Consider the following 17,830-nt stretch of genomic DNA (forward strand, 5'->3'; position numbering starts at 1 on the left):
TTTGACAACCAGTAGTCCAAATGGACTAGGATTTTTTTCTTTTCTTTGGTGGAGTAGCAAAGGCTTGGAAAGTAAGTTGGAATTGTACTGTGAAAAATCTTGACCATTAGGCTAAGGTACCAGGACTTTATTCTACAGGCAACAGGGAAGAGTCAGAGGAGATTTTTCAAGCAGTGCAGTAATCTGTACTGTATATAAGAAGAGGTAAATTGTGTATTTAAAATGCATTGCTTTAGAGGCAATTGCAATACTATAGGTGAGAATAATTAGGAACTGGAATAAAATGATAAGAGGGAATAGTAATAGCAGATGCTAACAGTTTGTGTAATGGAAAAAATAATATTGCTTGCAGGTTGTCTATGTTTCAAAGCCTAGAGCCTCGCATACTAAAAAGTCTTGAGGGTATACATGCAAGTTAAGATTTGAATGTGGCTATTTAAGTGTATGATCTAATTTGGAGTTCTGTCTTTTTGCTTATAGATGACAAGGTGGCATGCTGAGCCTGGGATCAAGAAGATGAGTTTAAATTTAGCCCAATACAATTATTAGGTGTGTGACCAAGAGACTACCTCAGTTTCTTCATTTAAAATGGACATAATAACAGCACCTACCTCCCAGGATTGCTGTCAGGATCAAATGAAACATTTATAAAGCGCTTTACAAGCCTTAAAACACTATATAAATGTTAGCTATTATTGTGATTATTATACTTTTCTAGACTTTTCTAGAACAGCAAGTGTGTTGTTGAACAGAGAAGTCGATAAAGAATATGTCCATGTCAATAATACTCAGCCTTGAATTAAAATGTTAAATGCCATGGGTCCTTATGCAGAGTGGGAACATTTTCTTACAGGAGGATCAGAACCTTGGTGGTCTAGAAACTCCTGAATTGGTTCGTTTGGCATCTTTGCTAGGATATGAGATCTACTACTGGATTAGACAGATGTTGTCAACATATCTGAATATAAGAAAAGACATTCATTTTGGACAATTAATGTAAAAATAATTCTAGGTTACAGTCCAGGAAAAAAGTTTGTTTATTTAGAGCCGTCAACTAGGATTGTAATAAATAATGTAATATACTAATGTAATAACAGATGTTCTCATGCAGTTAACACAGTTACAGATATACAAGAAAGCTGGCTTACATTGTTGTTGGGATAAATTCAGAAGAGCATTTGGCAATACAATAAAAGTGAACAGTTATAATTATAGAACAGAATCTTTTTGTTGAACTTATTTTTACATTCTTCTCATACATCTCTGAATAAATTAATACATCATCCTATTAGTTTCTGCCTTTCAGCATGCCAGATAATTAAGCCAAATCAACAGACAACTGTCAAAAGATGGAGCTGATGATTTATGTTTACAGATGAATATTTCTTAAGTGTACCATCTGACCACATTTGTACAAGTTACCTTGTTGGAAAGAGATTTTGGAAAAAAAAAACAAACAACTTAAATTTGTATGCATTTGAGTGCTAAGACTGAGCTATGATATGATGTAAGCCAGTATTATTTAGGTAATAAAACATGCTGAGATGAATTAAAATACAAGTAGAGGTGAAGTTTTTTAATTTTCTAATGCACTTTAATGTAATAATTTTCAGTTTTGATAGCCAGTATGCAGATGCTACAGTACTGGACACATATTCTGTCTGTAAGGGATGGCAAATTATCCTAGACTGTAAATAAACATATTCTATTTAAAGTTTAGAATTAATTTTTATTTCCAATGTCACAATGGCCCCAAATGATAAACTTTAACAGAAGATATTTAAAAAGAAATATAAATTAAATATATCCCAAACACTGAAAAAGTGTTTTAAAATTATTTACAATTTATCAATGATACCAGTGTATATCTTCATTTAGCCAAAAGTATAATATTTTACATCTAATTGCCATTTTTTTCAACCCTTCTATACGTATATGCATGTATTATCTTCCTTATAAACACATGGGCAAATCAGTTGAGCGAGGGAGAACGATCTGTGGTCCAGAGTAGTTCTATATATGGCCATTTGGTTTGGAGACAACGTTTAACTGGTGTGTCATCTGTCTGAAGCATAGGATCTTCAAAGCCCATAACAACTGCCGTGCCTTCAACATACATGACCTGTTAAACAAAGATGATACCTACAAATTTAGCCTACATGTTCAAAGAAACTCCGTGAGGGATCTAGGCAGTCTTCAGAGCAAGCAAACTATTTCACTCAGTTTCAAAACCTTACATTTAATTTTGTCTCAGTAGAAATTATGAATATAAATATATCTGTTCTTAGGTTAGAGATAGAGGGTACATTTGTGATATGTTTATAGGGAAAATCCAGAAAATAAAAAGTAATGGGTATATATACACAGTATTGTATGGCTGGCTGATGATTTGGGGTTTAAGTTCCAGTTCAACAGCAAAAATACAAATGACCTCATTGAAAACATGCAAAACACCTCTAGCTGACCCAGCAAGAAAGTCTCAATTGAAGAATTTTTTTCATTTGCTTAAAATTTTTATACATTTTGCCTATATACTGCAGGTATATGGTACATGCTTCATACATGGTTAACAACTAACATATTCTAAAATGTCCTTTTGGCAACATTCCCCACCCCAACCTTCAATGTCATGAGGCTCAATGTAAAGCTTGGGGGCACTTGGATTTCTTGGCAAAGGAATCATTCATTTCTTTAGTAAATGCTTCTATAACTTTTTATTTTGTTTTGCTTTGGGTTCGAATTCATGATTTCATCAATGTGGAGAAGTATAGGGATGCAAACTTCTACTGATGCAGATCAGGAAATTAAGTCATGGGCTAGTATGAAGCAGTGGGAGGATGTGAAGTGTGTAGAAGGCTCTCTATGAGGCCATACTTTTACAAATTTTAGTCAAAATCAAATCTCATTTGAATATGGTATGGAAAAAAGAGCAAATGAATATGTTAAAAAATAAATTAGAAACAACTAAAAAAAAGAATGTTAGGGAGAAAGATACGTAAGAATAAATTTAATTGTATGGTAGGAACTAACAAAATATTTACATGAGGAAAAACATATTTACGTATACAAACATATAATATGCAAGCACATGCACGTATATCATTGATAGACAGAAGGGTAGCTTATTTAGTGGTTTGTACCTATAAAAATAATTATGGGGCAAGCTAAAACTATGGCAAAAAACTATGGAAATAAAGGTTCAAAATTGTTTCAGATACTTTTGATCAAAAGTATCTTCAGTGATATAGTGATAAAGTGAAGTGAAGCTCATAGATGAACTTCCCTTCAGGGTCAGGCGCAAGGAACACTAGAGACTCTTGTTATAGAAAAATAAACTACTTATTTACAATATATAAGGATAAAAAGGATTTCTAATTCTAAGGGATTTCTAATTCTAAGGGACTCCACCCAAACAAATCTCCCTGGTTCTGCAAGAAACCGCTTCCCCTGTGTTTCACAGGCTACACTAATCCTCCATGATCTGACTAACCCATATTTATACTAGTCTAAATAAAACTACTACTATTATCCTTAGAATTCTTAACTTCGCCTTTAAGTTCTAAAAATAACCAAGGCTAGCTGGTTGAGTCTCAATAAGAATCAAGTTAGGGCTCTGAGCCTTAACACTCAGAGTCCAAACCAAAGACCAGGGTTTCTTTGGTCTTCTCAGAGTTTAATCAATCTATAAATAGTAATAGATAACTAATAGTGTTTCCCAAGTTGGTAAAGAAAACACTAAGCTCCTTCAGGTCTTTCACTCAGACAGAGAGGGGGGGGGGTAGGTGGGGGAAAGATGTTACCTTCTCTAGCCCTGAGAGAGAATGTCCCTGTGTGTGAATATGTCAACTGTCAGAGAGCCACATCCAGAGAGAGTAAATATCACAGGAAAACAGTTAAACTATCAGCATTTGAAATTAACACTCTCTCTCAGCTCTGCTTCAAACTCCAATTCTTCCTCCAGCAGCTTCTCTACTTCTTACCTCTAAACTAGTAAAACAAGACTTATTTTCTAATATCATCCTTATATACTTCCTAACATAAAACTAAATGAAAATCAAAGGAAAATATTCTGACCTAATTATTTTATTTCTTCATTAAATTGATTTTTATAATGCTCCATATTATTTTCTTGATTAAAAAATATCTGCCAATCAACAGGGGCTTTTGACCTAAGTACCTATTTCTAAACAATATAAAAAAAATGTAATGTTTTATACTACAAAATGGCTAAACTTTAATTTCTACCTCTTTCTGTGCAGGTATAATCTAATAATTAAAATTAACATATAAGAGAGGAGTATGTAATAATTAGATTTTTAAAAAAGTATACTATCAAATAAAAAATGTTTCAAACTAATACAGGTGTCCTCAAAGTCTTGTTTTGGGACCTTCTGCATGAACAAAGCTTTGTTATTATGATGCAAAAACCATAAAATATTTAAAAGAGTGCATAACTATAAAAGCACAAGGAACCAAACTTAGCTTGAAAGGGTCTTTCCACTAGAAATACTTTAAATGAGTTTGAGCACTGTTCTACATCACTTGGTTAGAGAATCTGGCACAAATTCATTCTGTTCCACAGAGTTTGGCAGACGTGTTCTAAGGGGTGTTGTATATGGATTTTTATTTTAGCTAAAGCCTTTGTTTCTTTTTTATTTTTTAATTACAATTTTTTACTTTTAAGTTTCCAAGTTGAGCACTCTTTTATAAAAAAGTACATAGAGAATGTTGTCTAAGTTTTTTTTAAAGAAATAAGCCCAAAAAACATTTTTTTTTGCAAAGAACTTCCCTAAATATTCATTCAGATCAAAACTCCTTTCATTATCACTATCATAAAACTTCTGTTCTAATACAGTTCAATCTCCCTTTATTAGCTCTCTCCTTTAACCCGTTCACTATATGCCTCCATGATTTAATAGAAAAGATGTTCTGAGGAACCAATTTCTATAAATTTTCCATTCCAAAATATGTAAAGTTAATTCTTGTGGCCTGTTGTGATTTCTCCTCTATTTTTTTTTTTTTTGTTAGTCAGACCTTTGTCACAGGTATAGTTGACATGACTTCCTAGAGAGGCTGTGTTGTTGTCATGAAGCCCAAGCACAGGCCTGAGGGTCCAAGACTCAACTCTAGCTACTGTTGTGCCAAAGACTTGTTGTATGAACAGAGAAAGTCACTTAATGTCCCTCTCAGCTGCCTCACCTATAAAATATGGACAATAGGGCTGATTTCTCTTGCAAAGACAACTAATCAGTGGCTATATAGACCTTCATGTGACAAAGTACTAGTTAAATCTTCAACTGTGAATGAAGCTCCTATGAACAGACTAGGAAAGAGCATCTAAGTTTTATATATATATATACATATATATATATATATATATATATATATAGAAATAAAATATATTCTCATGAAAAGGAAGGAACTCAAGTCACCTATGTCTCTAATTGTAAGTGAACAAAATCTCTTGCTTGCTATACCTTTTATATGTTTACAGAAGGGGATGGAAAGACCCAATAAGGAAGTTGTGGCTTTTTACCAAAGGAGAACCAAAGGACAACTGTAAGTAGACAAAGAGGTTGGTTAATCATGCAGTAAGAGTGAGAGGTAAAGATGTACAGCCTGAAGGCTCTAGTGACAGTCAAGAAATATTAAAAGAACTGAAGGAAGTCACTGGACAGATCTTTTCTGGAAGATTTATAGAAAGACATGGACAAGAATTACATTGGGAGAGAGGACAAGGAGGGCTATGATTTGTCCAGGAGAAGGGAGAGCTAATGTGAATGATATAAAGTAATGGATTCATTATGAAACTAAAGTACAGTTTGCTTTTAGTTGTTAAACAGAAATTGTTTTCATTTCATCAAAGAGAGTCAATCAAGAAAAATGTTCCAACTCAGTCCAATCAAGTTAGTTTTTGTGTAGTACAAGTTCTATTTCCTGAAATTAAAAAATGCCTGTGGCAATACTATGCTACTTGTAATCTTTATAAAGAATCTGTTTTCTCCTTTCAAGTAATTTTTAAAATCTATATTAATCAGAACTTTATTTCATGGAACTAACTATAAGGCTGCCTGAATAGCATATGCACGTCCAAAGATATGTGCATGTAAATATAACCTATTTTCTGATAGTGAGAAACAATGCTCTAAAATTTGATACAATTTATTAGAACATGGTACGTGTAAAGGATAATATAGTAATCAATAAAGAGAAAATAAAGGGAATTTTGAAATCATGTCCTAATGAAGAGCTCTCATAAGAGTTATATACTCAAATATTTCTATCATTGACCAAATTAAGAATAAATAATTTAGGTAAATAATCATACCTTTTCATTATAATTAGACTGCTTTAATCCATTGTAGTGGTATACGGTAAATGACTCTGGCACACTGGAATCCTATGACAAGTAAAGTATCATTAAATATTTAAATAATAAATCAAATTGTATTTAATTAGTAACTTAAACTTTAAATGTTGAGCCTTCAGAAGGCTTAAAAGAGATGTATCTAGAAAAATGCATTGGAGATTTTTATTCACTCTAAAAAACTTGTTCTTAGAAAGCCAGACTTGCTGCAGTATTGCAAGCTCATCCCAATGACAAAGACTTTGGACTTTCTGAAAAGAACATCCCTTGAAGGCTGTTGGCTCTCAATTAGCAGTAATAATGAAAAAGAAAAGGTGTCAGAGAAAAGGACAGATTTAAAGCATTAAGGAAATGTTATCTATACAAAACTGTCCTTTTCTCTATGACACCATCTGGAGCTTGGCTTCCAAAGGAATCCTAATTTAATTTCTCTGCAACAACCTGTGATTAATCCCTGCAGCCAAAAGGACAAAGAACCAAACTCCTTTACCTGGCTTTGGAGGCTTTCTGCACTCTGGCCCTAGCCTACCTCTCTAGCCTTTATTTCATTGTCTAATTTTCAAGAACACTCTGCTCATCCCAGATGTTTTATTCATTCTCTCTCCAATATGCTTTCACTTTGAGGCATAATTCTCCTAATTGCTAAAACTAAACTATCAATTGGAATGTTCATCTCTTTCCTTCTTGAACCCTATCCATCCTTTCAGATGCAGGTCACATCCCATGTCCTCCAGGAAATGTTCACTGACCAATGGGAAGTGATTTCTCCCTCCTTTCAACTACCATAGCAATTGTCTGAAGCACTGATTGGGCAATTAATTCTCTCTTGCTTTATTCCATGTTTACCTGAGCCAGAAATTGTGAGCTCTGATTAGGGGAAAACACCATCGTATTTGTTCTGTATTCTCTGCTGTGCCTTGTACAGTTGGTGCTCAAATATATATAAGTATATATATATACATATATATGTATACACATATATATATATATTTAAAATGTGCTGTTTGTGTGTGTTAAGGATAACATCTTAATAGGAAAAATTTCAGGGACTGTCACAAATGAATTGATCTAAAATATTAATATATATTATTTGACAGTGTTAATTCACTTTAATTTTAAAAATACATATAAATACCCACTCTTATCTTATAACCACTTCTAAATACAATTCTACACACACAGAGAACATTTTTGGGAGCAAGTATAATTTTGCGAAATTAAATAGGAAGATATCCAACTTCTAAAAAGGTTGGCAACTACCTCAAGTATTTATTTTTTTATAAAATAAGTTTATGGATCTTCCTATTAGAATGACATACAAAATGAATGAGTATACAAATTATTTTTTGTTTATTTAAGATGTCATGTCATTGAGAAACATATTTGCGGAAAGCATAACAGAAATGCATTCAATAAAAAGAAGAGTATTATTCCAACTACAGAAAACAAAGAAGAATAAGTCTATGATGGTAAAAAGCTACTAAGAAACCTAATAGTTTAGAATATCCAATATTAAGAAAATGTATACATTTTGAAACATCAGAATTCATTGGAAAATACTTCTGCAATTTTCCCTCCATTAAGTAACTGCAAAAGATTTGTTTAATCACTAGCTTTGGTTTTGAAAACTTTTTTTAAAAATCATCAATCTTTTTCCTTTCCCAAATTCCCATGGAAATTGTAGGTATAGAGAGTGCGTAATCTAGTAATTTTTAAAAAAATGACACAAATTTTATGCTGATAATGCTGCTGACTGTTTTAGGAATGTAAATATTATGACTCAGAGCAAGTGTTCAAATCTGACATATAAGATTAACAATTTAAATTCTTTAGTCTTCTAAAGAGCAATTAAGTCTTTAACATTTTCCCTCTTCTATTTTGAGTTATTTTCCATTTGGCGGTTATCTCCTTTTTGTAACAGTGGTGAAAATGATATGGGTTATCTTGTTAAAGCACTTACCTTCAGCTTACAATTGTGTTATTATTTGAGGAATAAAGCAACAAGGCATATTCAGGTAACTGAGTAATTCAGTTAAGTGACAAAATCTTAACTTCAGAGACAAGGAACAATTTATAGGAGAGGAGAATTAATCTGCCCAGCATTCAGTCCCAGAATTCAGTGTGACAGAGAAGGGAAGGTAGGAACCTTTAGGAAACAGAGTGATAACAGCCAATGTAGTCTTATGCCGACAGTTTCTCCTTAGATATATTTTTTAAAAATTTCCTCCTTCAAAGAGAAAGAGGTTGCCTTTCTTGGAAGGTATTCATACTACCTGCTCTCTTGGATTTTTTTTTCCCTAGCAAAGAAGTGGTCTAGTTTTTAAAGATTCTGGGGTTCATAGGAACTGGCATAAGGAACTTGCTGCCACACAATCCTACTTGTAAATTTGGCTGCTGATATCAAACTCTGGTTTAAGTAGAGCTCAGAGTATTATACTTTATAAAGTGATTTAGTGTGCTGCAATGTATTTTTATATATAATTATGAACTATGCTATTTTTATAACAAAATAAAAACTATATAAAATTGCAATTTCTTTCTTAAAACTTAGTGAATATTCACAAATATCATCAACTCAGGAAAATCTTCCCATTAAATATAATGTAATTTAAGTATGTATCTACATGGACATGTCCATTTTTACTGTGAGAAGCTTTAACAGAGTAGAGAATTCTTGACCTAAAATAAATTCACAAGTGGTAGGATAATTTTTATTATCTCTGAGGACCTCAAGTCTTTTAGGACTATTAGCTCAACTAATACAATTCCTTGATTATTTTACCTGTTCAGGAAAGAACTCCTGGAGAAATGGACCCAATAAAATGATTCCTAGTCCTTCTGGGTCTAATTTGTTCTTCATGAGATTGACACTATAACAAAACCAGAAGATACAAAAACAATAAGTGCACTGGTACATTTTTATTCTCACATGATTAAAATATGTGGCATTACAACACATCTCACTGCCAAAAATTCTGAGAGCTGTTCTTTTTGGAACCTTAATGACAAATACATAGGAATGGCACTTGATTTGCCAAAACATAGTTATTTTTAAATCAGAGTAATCTGTTACTACTTACAATTTAAATTGTGAAGATAATTTTGAAGGTTCATTCCTTATTAGGTAAAGTCATTTTTAAATGGAAGGCTTATAAGCATAGACCCATGACATTGCCCCTTATCAGAAGAAATTTCTTTAATTATTTTTTCTTATAGAGATATATTTCACTGTAAGAGTGGAAATCTACTCCCCTCCCCCCCTTTTCCTAGCCTAGTGGAAAGTATATTAGGCTGGAAGTTGGAGATCTTGTCCCTGGCTGTGCTGGTATCTAGCTGTGAAATCTTGGGCAAGTCCGTTTCTCTAGGCCTTAATTCTTTTATCTGTGAAATGTTGGCATGTTCTTGATCAATAGGGTTACCTTGAGTTTTATCATGTCATTATTTAAGAAAAAATGTTGGACTAAGAATCTGAGACAGTTGAGATCAAATCCCAGCTCCAAAACTTAATAGATTGTAAGATTATAGGCTTTCTTAAGACTTTATCCATAAAAATGGGGACAAAGCATTTATTCTAACTAACTAATAAGGCTATTGGGAAGAAATACCATCTTACATGCTACATAAAATGTAATTCTTATAAAGTAACTATAAAAAGGGTCATTTTTAAGAACCAAAATATAAAAGCCAGTAGTGCGGAAAATCTTCACATAACATTTTGGTATGGAAAAAGCGAGTTACTAAGTTCAGAAACTGAAGTGTGTTATGATTTAAAATGGTCATAGTATTGGCTAGTACTTGAAGACCTCAAAGACAAACTGCTTTGTGCTTTGCTCCATTATTATCATTTTACTATAGGTCTTATCTGTTGGGAAGGGTAAACACTACATGACATTGCTAAGGAGAAGTGGAGAGAAAACAGGGAAATGAGGTGAGAGGTAGAAGACAAGATTCTCCAACCCTGAAGTTTCTGTTTTGAAGTCAGTAATTTAGGGTCCTTTGAAATGCCAAAATATAAAAATAGTACTCTAGTTTGGTTTTTAATTCTCTGCTTTGTCCTCAAAGTGTATATATACATATATATGTAGAATAAGAATATCCAGTTACCTACTATCTTACAAAACAGGGTCTTAATAAGTAAAGGATTTAATTATTATGTTCTATCTAGTAAGTCTGAGATAATTAAGTCAGTAGGTTAGGACAGAAGACCTATAAGTTTAGGGTCAAGGATTTATTCCTTAAGACTTATTTAAAAATGATAACTCTACAGAAGCAGAAAAATCATTTAAATACCACAAAAAGTGGACCTCAGTGATTTTACAAATGTATAACAATAGTCACCAGAGTAACATGACTGAAATCTACCCCCTCATTGCAAGTAGAAAACAATTTAAACAGGTCACTCTTTTCCTCTTCATACAGCAAGGATACCACCAAATATTGTAAAACAAGGGAAATGTGGGTTAATTTTAAAGTTGACTTAAACACAGGACACAGGGTAAGTAGAGAAGGCAAAGAGAACAAGCAAGATCATAAAAGGAGAAGAGCTCCAATTTTCTACCCCAAATTGAAAGGCTTTGATAAGGCATGGCCATACCTGGAAATATATTCAGTCTTTATTGAGAGGAAGGCTGGTATTGTACTATTTGCTACAGCAATTCAGGCTCCTTCAGACATTTTCCTTTTTCTTATAAACCTGTCCACCTATGCTTAACTATTTAATCTGTCTAAATCACAGTTCGAGGTGATATGATTCTGGGATATTAATTTAGACTTGATTAGTTTATAAGTGTTTATATGTAGTTCAAACTTTCAAAGAGATCACATCTGAATTTCATCTAAAAGACACAAACAGGCCTGTGAATATCAATTTTGTTTATGTTGCTTGTGCTGAATTCCCTTGTTACATACTTTGCATGTTAAAGTTTGTTTTATTATTGTCAGATGAAAAATGTACAGAACGTAAAAGCAACAGAACCTGACATTCATGCTATTTCTCAGAAGAAACAGAAGATACTGTTTAAGTCTCCAGATTTAGTTTTATATTTGATCAACTAATATTCTACTTAGTATAATAAAAAATACAAATTATCATTAAGGAGAAAAAAATGAAAAAATGTTTTTTAGAGGAAGCTCTGTATATGTGAAAAGTACCTCTGCATAACACCAAGGTCATGAAGACAGGGAAAAAAAAACTGAAACCTGAGTGAATGAATAATTCCTCCCTTTCCCTCCTAAGGCAGTATAGAAAGACTGAATTCTTCATGTACAGGCACTCAGAGGATGTAGACCAGATCATTGAGTCATCTAGAAGTGTTTCATATCTTTGTCTTTAAAGACAAGGTTGAAAGTCAAAAGGCTACTGGTTATTAATAGAAAATACTATTGATCAGTATACTATAGAGAACTGTTATAATTTTCTTCCAAGTTGCCCAAACTAGGTTCAAAATGGCAAAATTGAAAACTAAAAGGAGATTCAAAAACTAAGGTTTGGTAGCTAACAAATAAAAATTTGAAGTTAAAAAACAATCCTTTTATCATCATTCTTTTAAATGCCTAATAAAAGGGACCAAGTATAGTTAGGAAAGCTAATCTTTGTTTGGCTGTCTCAAAATCCTTCTTCCTTTTATCTATCCATCCAAACTGATCATTCCTTTCATTAAAATACTATTCACTCTGACATTTGTATATAGGTACATAATCACATACATTTCAAGAAAATAATTAATGATGGCAAAATAAAATTTGATTTTAATGGAAATTGTATTTGTGGTTAAATAAAGGTTCTAATTTTTTATTCTCTTACTATTCAGGATCTGATACAAGGTCCAAAGCTTTCATCACATCTTCTAGAAGTGTGTCAGGTATAAAGCCATTATCTGCAAAAATAACCAAAAATTCAAGATTATTTCAAGTGTTAACATCATCTTTGTAAATATAATCTTCAAAAATCACTTCAGTGACACAAATTTTCATAAAAACCAAAGGGAGGAAAAAGTGAAACATTAAATTTATTTCAAATTCATTATCACATTCTCAATTGGACTTCTCCTATTTTCCTTAGTTTAGGTTTAAGGGCAATCACTTCTTTTCATGGCTAAACATTCTAAAATAAAAAAGGAAGCTTAATAATCTTAGTTTTAGAATTCCATCATGAAACTCTAAAACAATGTGATCTTCCCTAAAATCCTTTCTTATAGATGGTATTAAAAAGAACGTAACTTAAATTGAAATTGAAATTTAAAATTTTATGTAAACATTCAGTAGTAAATATCTTTTTTAAAATTTGTTTTAATTATATAAGATTTTTTTTTTACCTCCTCCCACTGTATCCCTCTTGACCTCAATTAAGAACATGAGAAAACCTCGTTACAAACATGTATAGTTAAAAAAAAAAAGTTCCACTTTGGCCATGTTCAAAAAGTACTTGTCTCATTCTGCATTCTGCATCTTCCAACCTTCTACCATGAGGTTAAGGTAGTATATTTCATCATTAGGCCTCTGGTATGATTATTAGTCATTTTGTGTATAAGAGTCCAGTACAATAGTACCATCACATTCATATACTATAGCTTGTTCATCCATTCTTCAATTTATGGGCACACCCTCATATTCCCATTCTTTGCAACTTCAAAAAGATGGGAAAATATATACACTCTTACTAAAGAGTTTTTTCTGCTTAGAACCAATCCCTCCATTAATTTACCCTCCCAGGATTTCTTTTTCACCCATTCTCTCCTTTCCTTCTATTTCCCTGTTGCTAGAAATATATTTTTGCATCCCTGTGTGTATGTTCTTCCTACTTTGGACTAATTTAGATGAGACTGAGATCCAAGTGTCAACCGTTTCATGCCACTCCTTCCTTCTTGTTTGTATGGATGACTACTTGTGCACCTTCAGTTTTTCCTTCCTTCCCCTGAAACTCAAATGTATTCTTCCCCTTTCTTTCAATTTTTTTTCTTAGGATCATAAAGACATAAAATGAACATTCCAAGACCATTTCTAATTGGACTCCCTCTATGAACCCTAATGATGATAAAGTTCAGAGGAGACACATGTATCATCTCCCCATATGAATGTAAGTAATTAATTCTTGTTTTGTACTTTATCACTATTGATTCATGTTTGCCCTTTAATGTTTCTGTTCATTCCTGTCATTTAAATTATGAAGTTTCTATACAGTCCTGGTCTTTTCACCAAAAATGCTTGGAAGTTCTATATTTCGCTAAAAAATACATTTTCCACACTGTACCATTATACTCAGTTTTGCTAGGTAAGTTGTTCCTGGCTATAAGTCTTTATCTTTTGCCTTCCAGAATATCATATTCTAATTTTTCTGCTCCTTTAAATTCTTACTGTTTGCTTGCAGTGTTTTTATCTTGATTTGGAAACTCTGAATTTTGGCTATGATGCTCCTAGGAATTTTTATTTTGGAGTTTTAATTAGGAAGTGATTTGTGGATTTTTGCTATTTCGACTATGCTTTCTGGTTTTAAGAGATTTGAGTAGTTTTAAGATAATATACATGAGGTTAAAGCTCTCTTTCTTTTAGGTCATGGTCTTCAGATAGCCTATTGATTAATTTTTTTCTCCTCAGTCTGGTTCTAGGTAGGATGATTTTACTATAAGATGCTTTATATTTTCTTCGACTTCTTTTTTCAGTCTGTGGATTTTGTTTTAATATTTCTGGTTGCCTCAGAGAGTCACTGGATTTGGGTTGGTCCATTCTAATTTTCAGGGAGTTTGTTGCTTAATCAAAGTTCTGTATGTACCTCTTGTGCCAAGCTATTAATTACCTTTCTGATTCTTTCTTCCACAGCTTTCATTTCTTTTTCAGTTTTTTTTTCCTGTAAGTGCCCTCCCTTGTCTTTTAAAAAATATTTAATTCTTTTTGTTTCTTAAACTCTTGTTTCATCTTTCCCAGGAACTGAGTTTGTGATGTTGTGAGTTGTTTATGAGTTAGTGCCTGACCTGAAATTTTCTCTGAGGCTTTGCTTATAGCCGTTCTAGATAATTCTCTTCTTCAATTTTGTGTCTTGAATATCTTGCCATCATAATCATTCATGGACTGGTCCTATGGTATTGAGTGTTGTATTGCAGGATCTCAAGGACAGGCAAGGAACTTGCAATTTGCCAGAGTTCCCAAAGTGGTCTGATTCAGGGAAAAGTTTGACTGTTGGCCTCCTAGTCAGAGCTCTACAAGTATCTGTCCTGAGACTAAGTTTGAACAAGAGTAAACTGAGGTTGGATTCAGTTCCTGCCAGCCAGTTGAAAAATTCTACTGGTTCAGAGTGGGGCTCCTGTTTGGTCTAGGATTTCTGCATTGGTTATTCCTCTATAGTAGGGGTCGACAACCTTTTTGGCCATGAGAGCCATAAGCGCCACATTTTTTAAAATGTAATTTTGTGAGAGCCATACAGTGCTCACAGTGCCGCTCCTGTAACAGCACCTGAAAAAAAAAAATTGACTTTATGGATCCTGCAGAAAGAGCCATATCTGGCCCTCAAAAGAGCCAGATATGGTTAGAGAGCCATACGTTGCTGACCCCTGCTCTATATTGGGCTAGATTGTTTAACAGAAACTACTTTTTTTTTGTGGGGGGTATCTGAAGTCTGAGACAGGTTGCTTCTTGGGGCTTCTAAGTTTTTTTCTTTCTCAGTGTGCTGCCAAGGCTTCTCTACATGGGATCCCACTTCTATTCAGTTACCTTTCTCAGTCCTCCCAAAATCTGTGACCCATAATTGGATAGTGGGCAACAAGCCTCTCAATTGCCACCTGTCTCTATCAGAGTATATCAGTAAGGGTCTGGTAGGGTCTCAGTTTAGTCTACAGCTTCTTGTTTTCCCTGGGTGCTGGGGTGCTCTGCTTGCTTCTGGTGGACTCAGTCCCCAGTGTTTTTGTCTCTGTCTGCTGAGCTCAAGCTGGACAGACTCATTATGACTTTTTCTAGATTTCCTTATCAGGATTCAGTTTGGTGCTTTTTCTCAATTTGTGTGAAGAAGTTTGTAGAGAGAGCTGGGCTGCTACTTACTACTCTGAGATCATAGCTTCGTCTCCTCAAGCATATCTTAAATAAAAAGGAAATATATATATGGATATATATGTAGCATATATATTTATTACTGTTGAAATAACTGTTCTAAGTTCCAATTGTAGGATACTATTACTTCATTTCATAAAGCATATTTATTTTTTAAATTTAGTGTTGTATTTAAACTTTGAAAGGAATTCAGTGGTTTTCTTTTTTAGACTAATGAAAATTCGCCTTCCCCATACCGCCAAATGGAGATAATATGTTCTCATTTTTAAAGTATTTTTCTATAATAATTCCTTCACTGCTTTTACTAGGATTTAATTAAAGAATATCACAATGTCAAAATGCAATGTGGTATTTAATGTGGATAGAGGCTATTTTGTAGAAAAAAAAACTCTTTTTAGCATGATGAGAAAACAGTATGGGTGGTGGTCAAACACACTAGGCAGAAGAAAAATATGACAATAGAAAAGCTTCTAGGATATTTTAGAATTGAAGCAGTTTTAAACAGACATATCATTTTATATCCATAAATGTACAATGCCTTTCCCCCATACCTATTATTTGCTCATTCCTGAGGATTTTCTCCATTTTAAACTACCTTACAATAAAATATATTGCTTAGCAATTTTACATCCTGCCAAGTAGAATAGGGTATTTAAGAGCTCAAGCTTCTATAATCAAACAAAGCAGTCACTGCAAAGTAAGATTTAGTTACTCTTCCACAAAATATGGAACATACTGTACTGCCTCCCTCTCAATGTTTTATTTTAATTTTCTGGCTCTTTTACAAAACTAAGCCCATGTGTTGATCTGAGCAAATATATCAATGGGGCCTGATTAAGTAATGAGAATCATTTAATAAAATTCAAAGTCACTACTTGAAAGTAGTTAATATTAAAGCACATGTGAAGGTATTTTTTTTTAAACCCTTGTACTTCGGTGTATTGCCTCATAGGTAGAAGATTGGTAAGGGTGGGCAATGGGGGTCAAGTGACTTGCCCAGGGTCACACAGCTGGGAAGTGGCTGAGGCCGGGTTTGAACCTAGGACCTCCTATCTCTAGGCCTGACTCTCACTCCACTGAGCTACCCAGCTGCCCCACATGTGAAGGTATTTTAATATAGTTAAGTGGAAATTTAAAAAAAGGATAAATTTAAGTGCTTATGAGTCCTTTAGGCTTAGAGAACTCTGGGCAGAAAAAGAGATATTAACCATTTATTCTGCTTAGATATGTTCAGAATTAATAATATTAAATCATTTTCCAAAACTGAATAGAACTTATTGGGCTATCTAGAGAAAGATCTCAATGTGAAAATCAGCAAGTTTCTCTTCATGAGCCATAGCACATATATTAGATAACTCTACTTTTGTATAGTAATGGATGATGCTAAACTATCCATGTATGCTCACTAGGTTCCCTTTTGGTAAATGGAAAATATCTATTATGTTGTTGATAATTTTAGGCTAAAGAAGTTTTATTTGTTGACACATACAAAGTTTATTGGGCTTTACTGGGATTACATCTACAACTTTTGCTTCATGTGCACCAGAAATGTTAAACTTGCAGCCTGCAAAACTCCCAAGTATAGCCTGAATCAGATAAAAATGTAATTGAGAAATGTTTAAATAATAAAAATATAAGACATCATAGATAATGATATAATTTGTAGTTTTCTAAGGCAATGAGCAGTCTGCCTGGAATCCATTTTTATTTGAATTTGACATTGCTGATCTACAATATGTTCTAGCTTTAACCTCACATGAACAGCTTCCATAAAACATTGCTTGAATTCCTTCAAATAAACACACAAACCTAGGAATGTATACATAAAAAATGGAACCTTTTTATGGCACTATTATTTCCACATATATTATTCTTAAACTTTAAGAAAATACTTAATATGTTGAAAATCTTTTTGTTGCCACTGAAACTTTTAATTAATTAATTAATTTAGAATGTTTTCCCATGGTTAGAGGATGTTCTTTCCCTCCTCTCCCTCACCCGCTACCATAGCCGATTGCACAATTCCACTGGGTTTTACATTTGTCATTGATCAAGACCTATTTCCATATTATTGTAAAACATGTTGAATATCTTAAGCAATCTGAAATATATTCACAACTTCAAGTAAATATAGTTTGAGATAAGTAAGGTACAAAGAATGCCTATAGCTTTCTCTTATTTCATTTTATATCTAACCATACGTATAAAGGTTTAAATAGAACCATCACTTTTAGAAAAGGAATAGAAATGCAACTTCTCAAAATATGTGTAAAAACTTTAGTAATCTAGTATCCAAGAAACCAGCATTTTAAAGAAATTGACATAATAGAGAAACCAGTGATTGAAGGAAGATATTGGGGGATACTTGTGCTATATAGATATAAAAATATAAATTTCAAAGGGATTTAAAAAAACATATTGGTCAAG

At 33.1% G+C, this 17,830-nt stretch overlaps 1 protein-coding gene across 1 annotated transcript in view; it reads right to left on the reverse strand.

Moving 5' to 3' along the window:
• Positions 1–1,019: 1,019 nt before the first annotated feature.
• The window catches only part of MINDY3 (MINDY lysine 48 deubiquitinase 3), a 98,664-nt gene continuing 81,853 nt past the window's right edge, over positions 1,020–17,830 (reverse strand). The window contains exons 12-15 of the mRNA XM_044677273.1: positions 12,171–12,243; positions 9,150–9,237; positions 6,329–6,400; positions 1,020–2,122 (exon numbers count right to left, since the gene is read on the reverse strand). Of these exons, the coding sequence (XP_044533208.1) occupies positions 1,973–2,122; positions 6,329–6,400; positions 9,150–9,237; positions 12,171–12,243 (383 nt within the window). The 3' untranslated portion in view covers positions 1,020–1,972. The remainder of the gene's footprint in view (positions 2,123–6,328; positions 6,401–9,149; positions 9,238–12,170; positions 12,244–17,830) is intronic.

The sequence above is a fragment of the Gracilinanus agilis genome, chromosome 5, assembly GCF_016433145.1.
Source record: "Gracilinanus agilis isolate LMUSP501 chromosome 5, AgileGrace, whole genome shotgun sequence".
Classification (NCBI taxonomy): domain Eukaryota; kingdom Metazoa; phylum Chordata; class Mammalia; order Didelphimorphia; family Didelphidae; genus Gracilinanus; species Gracilinanus agilis.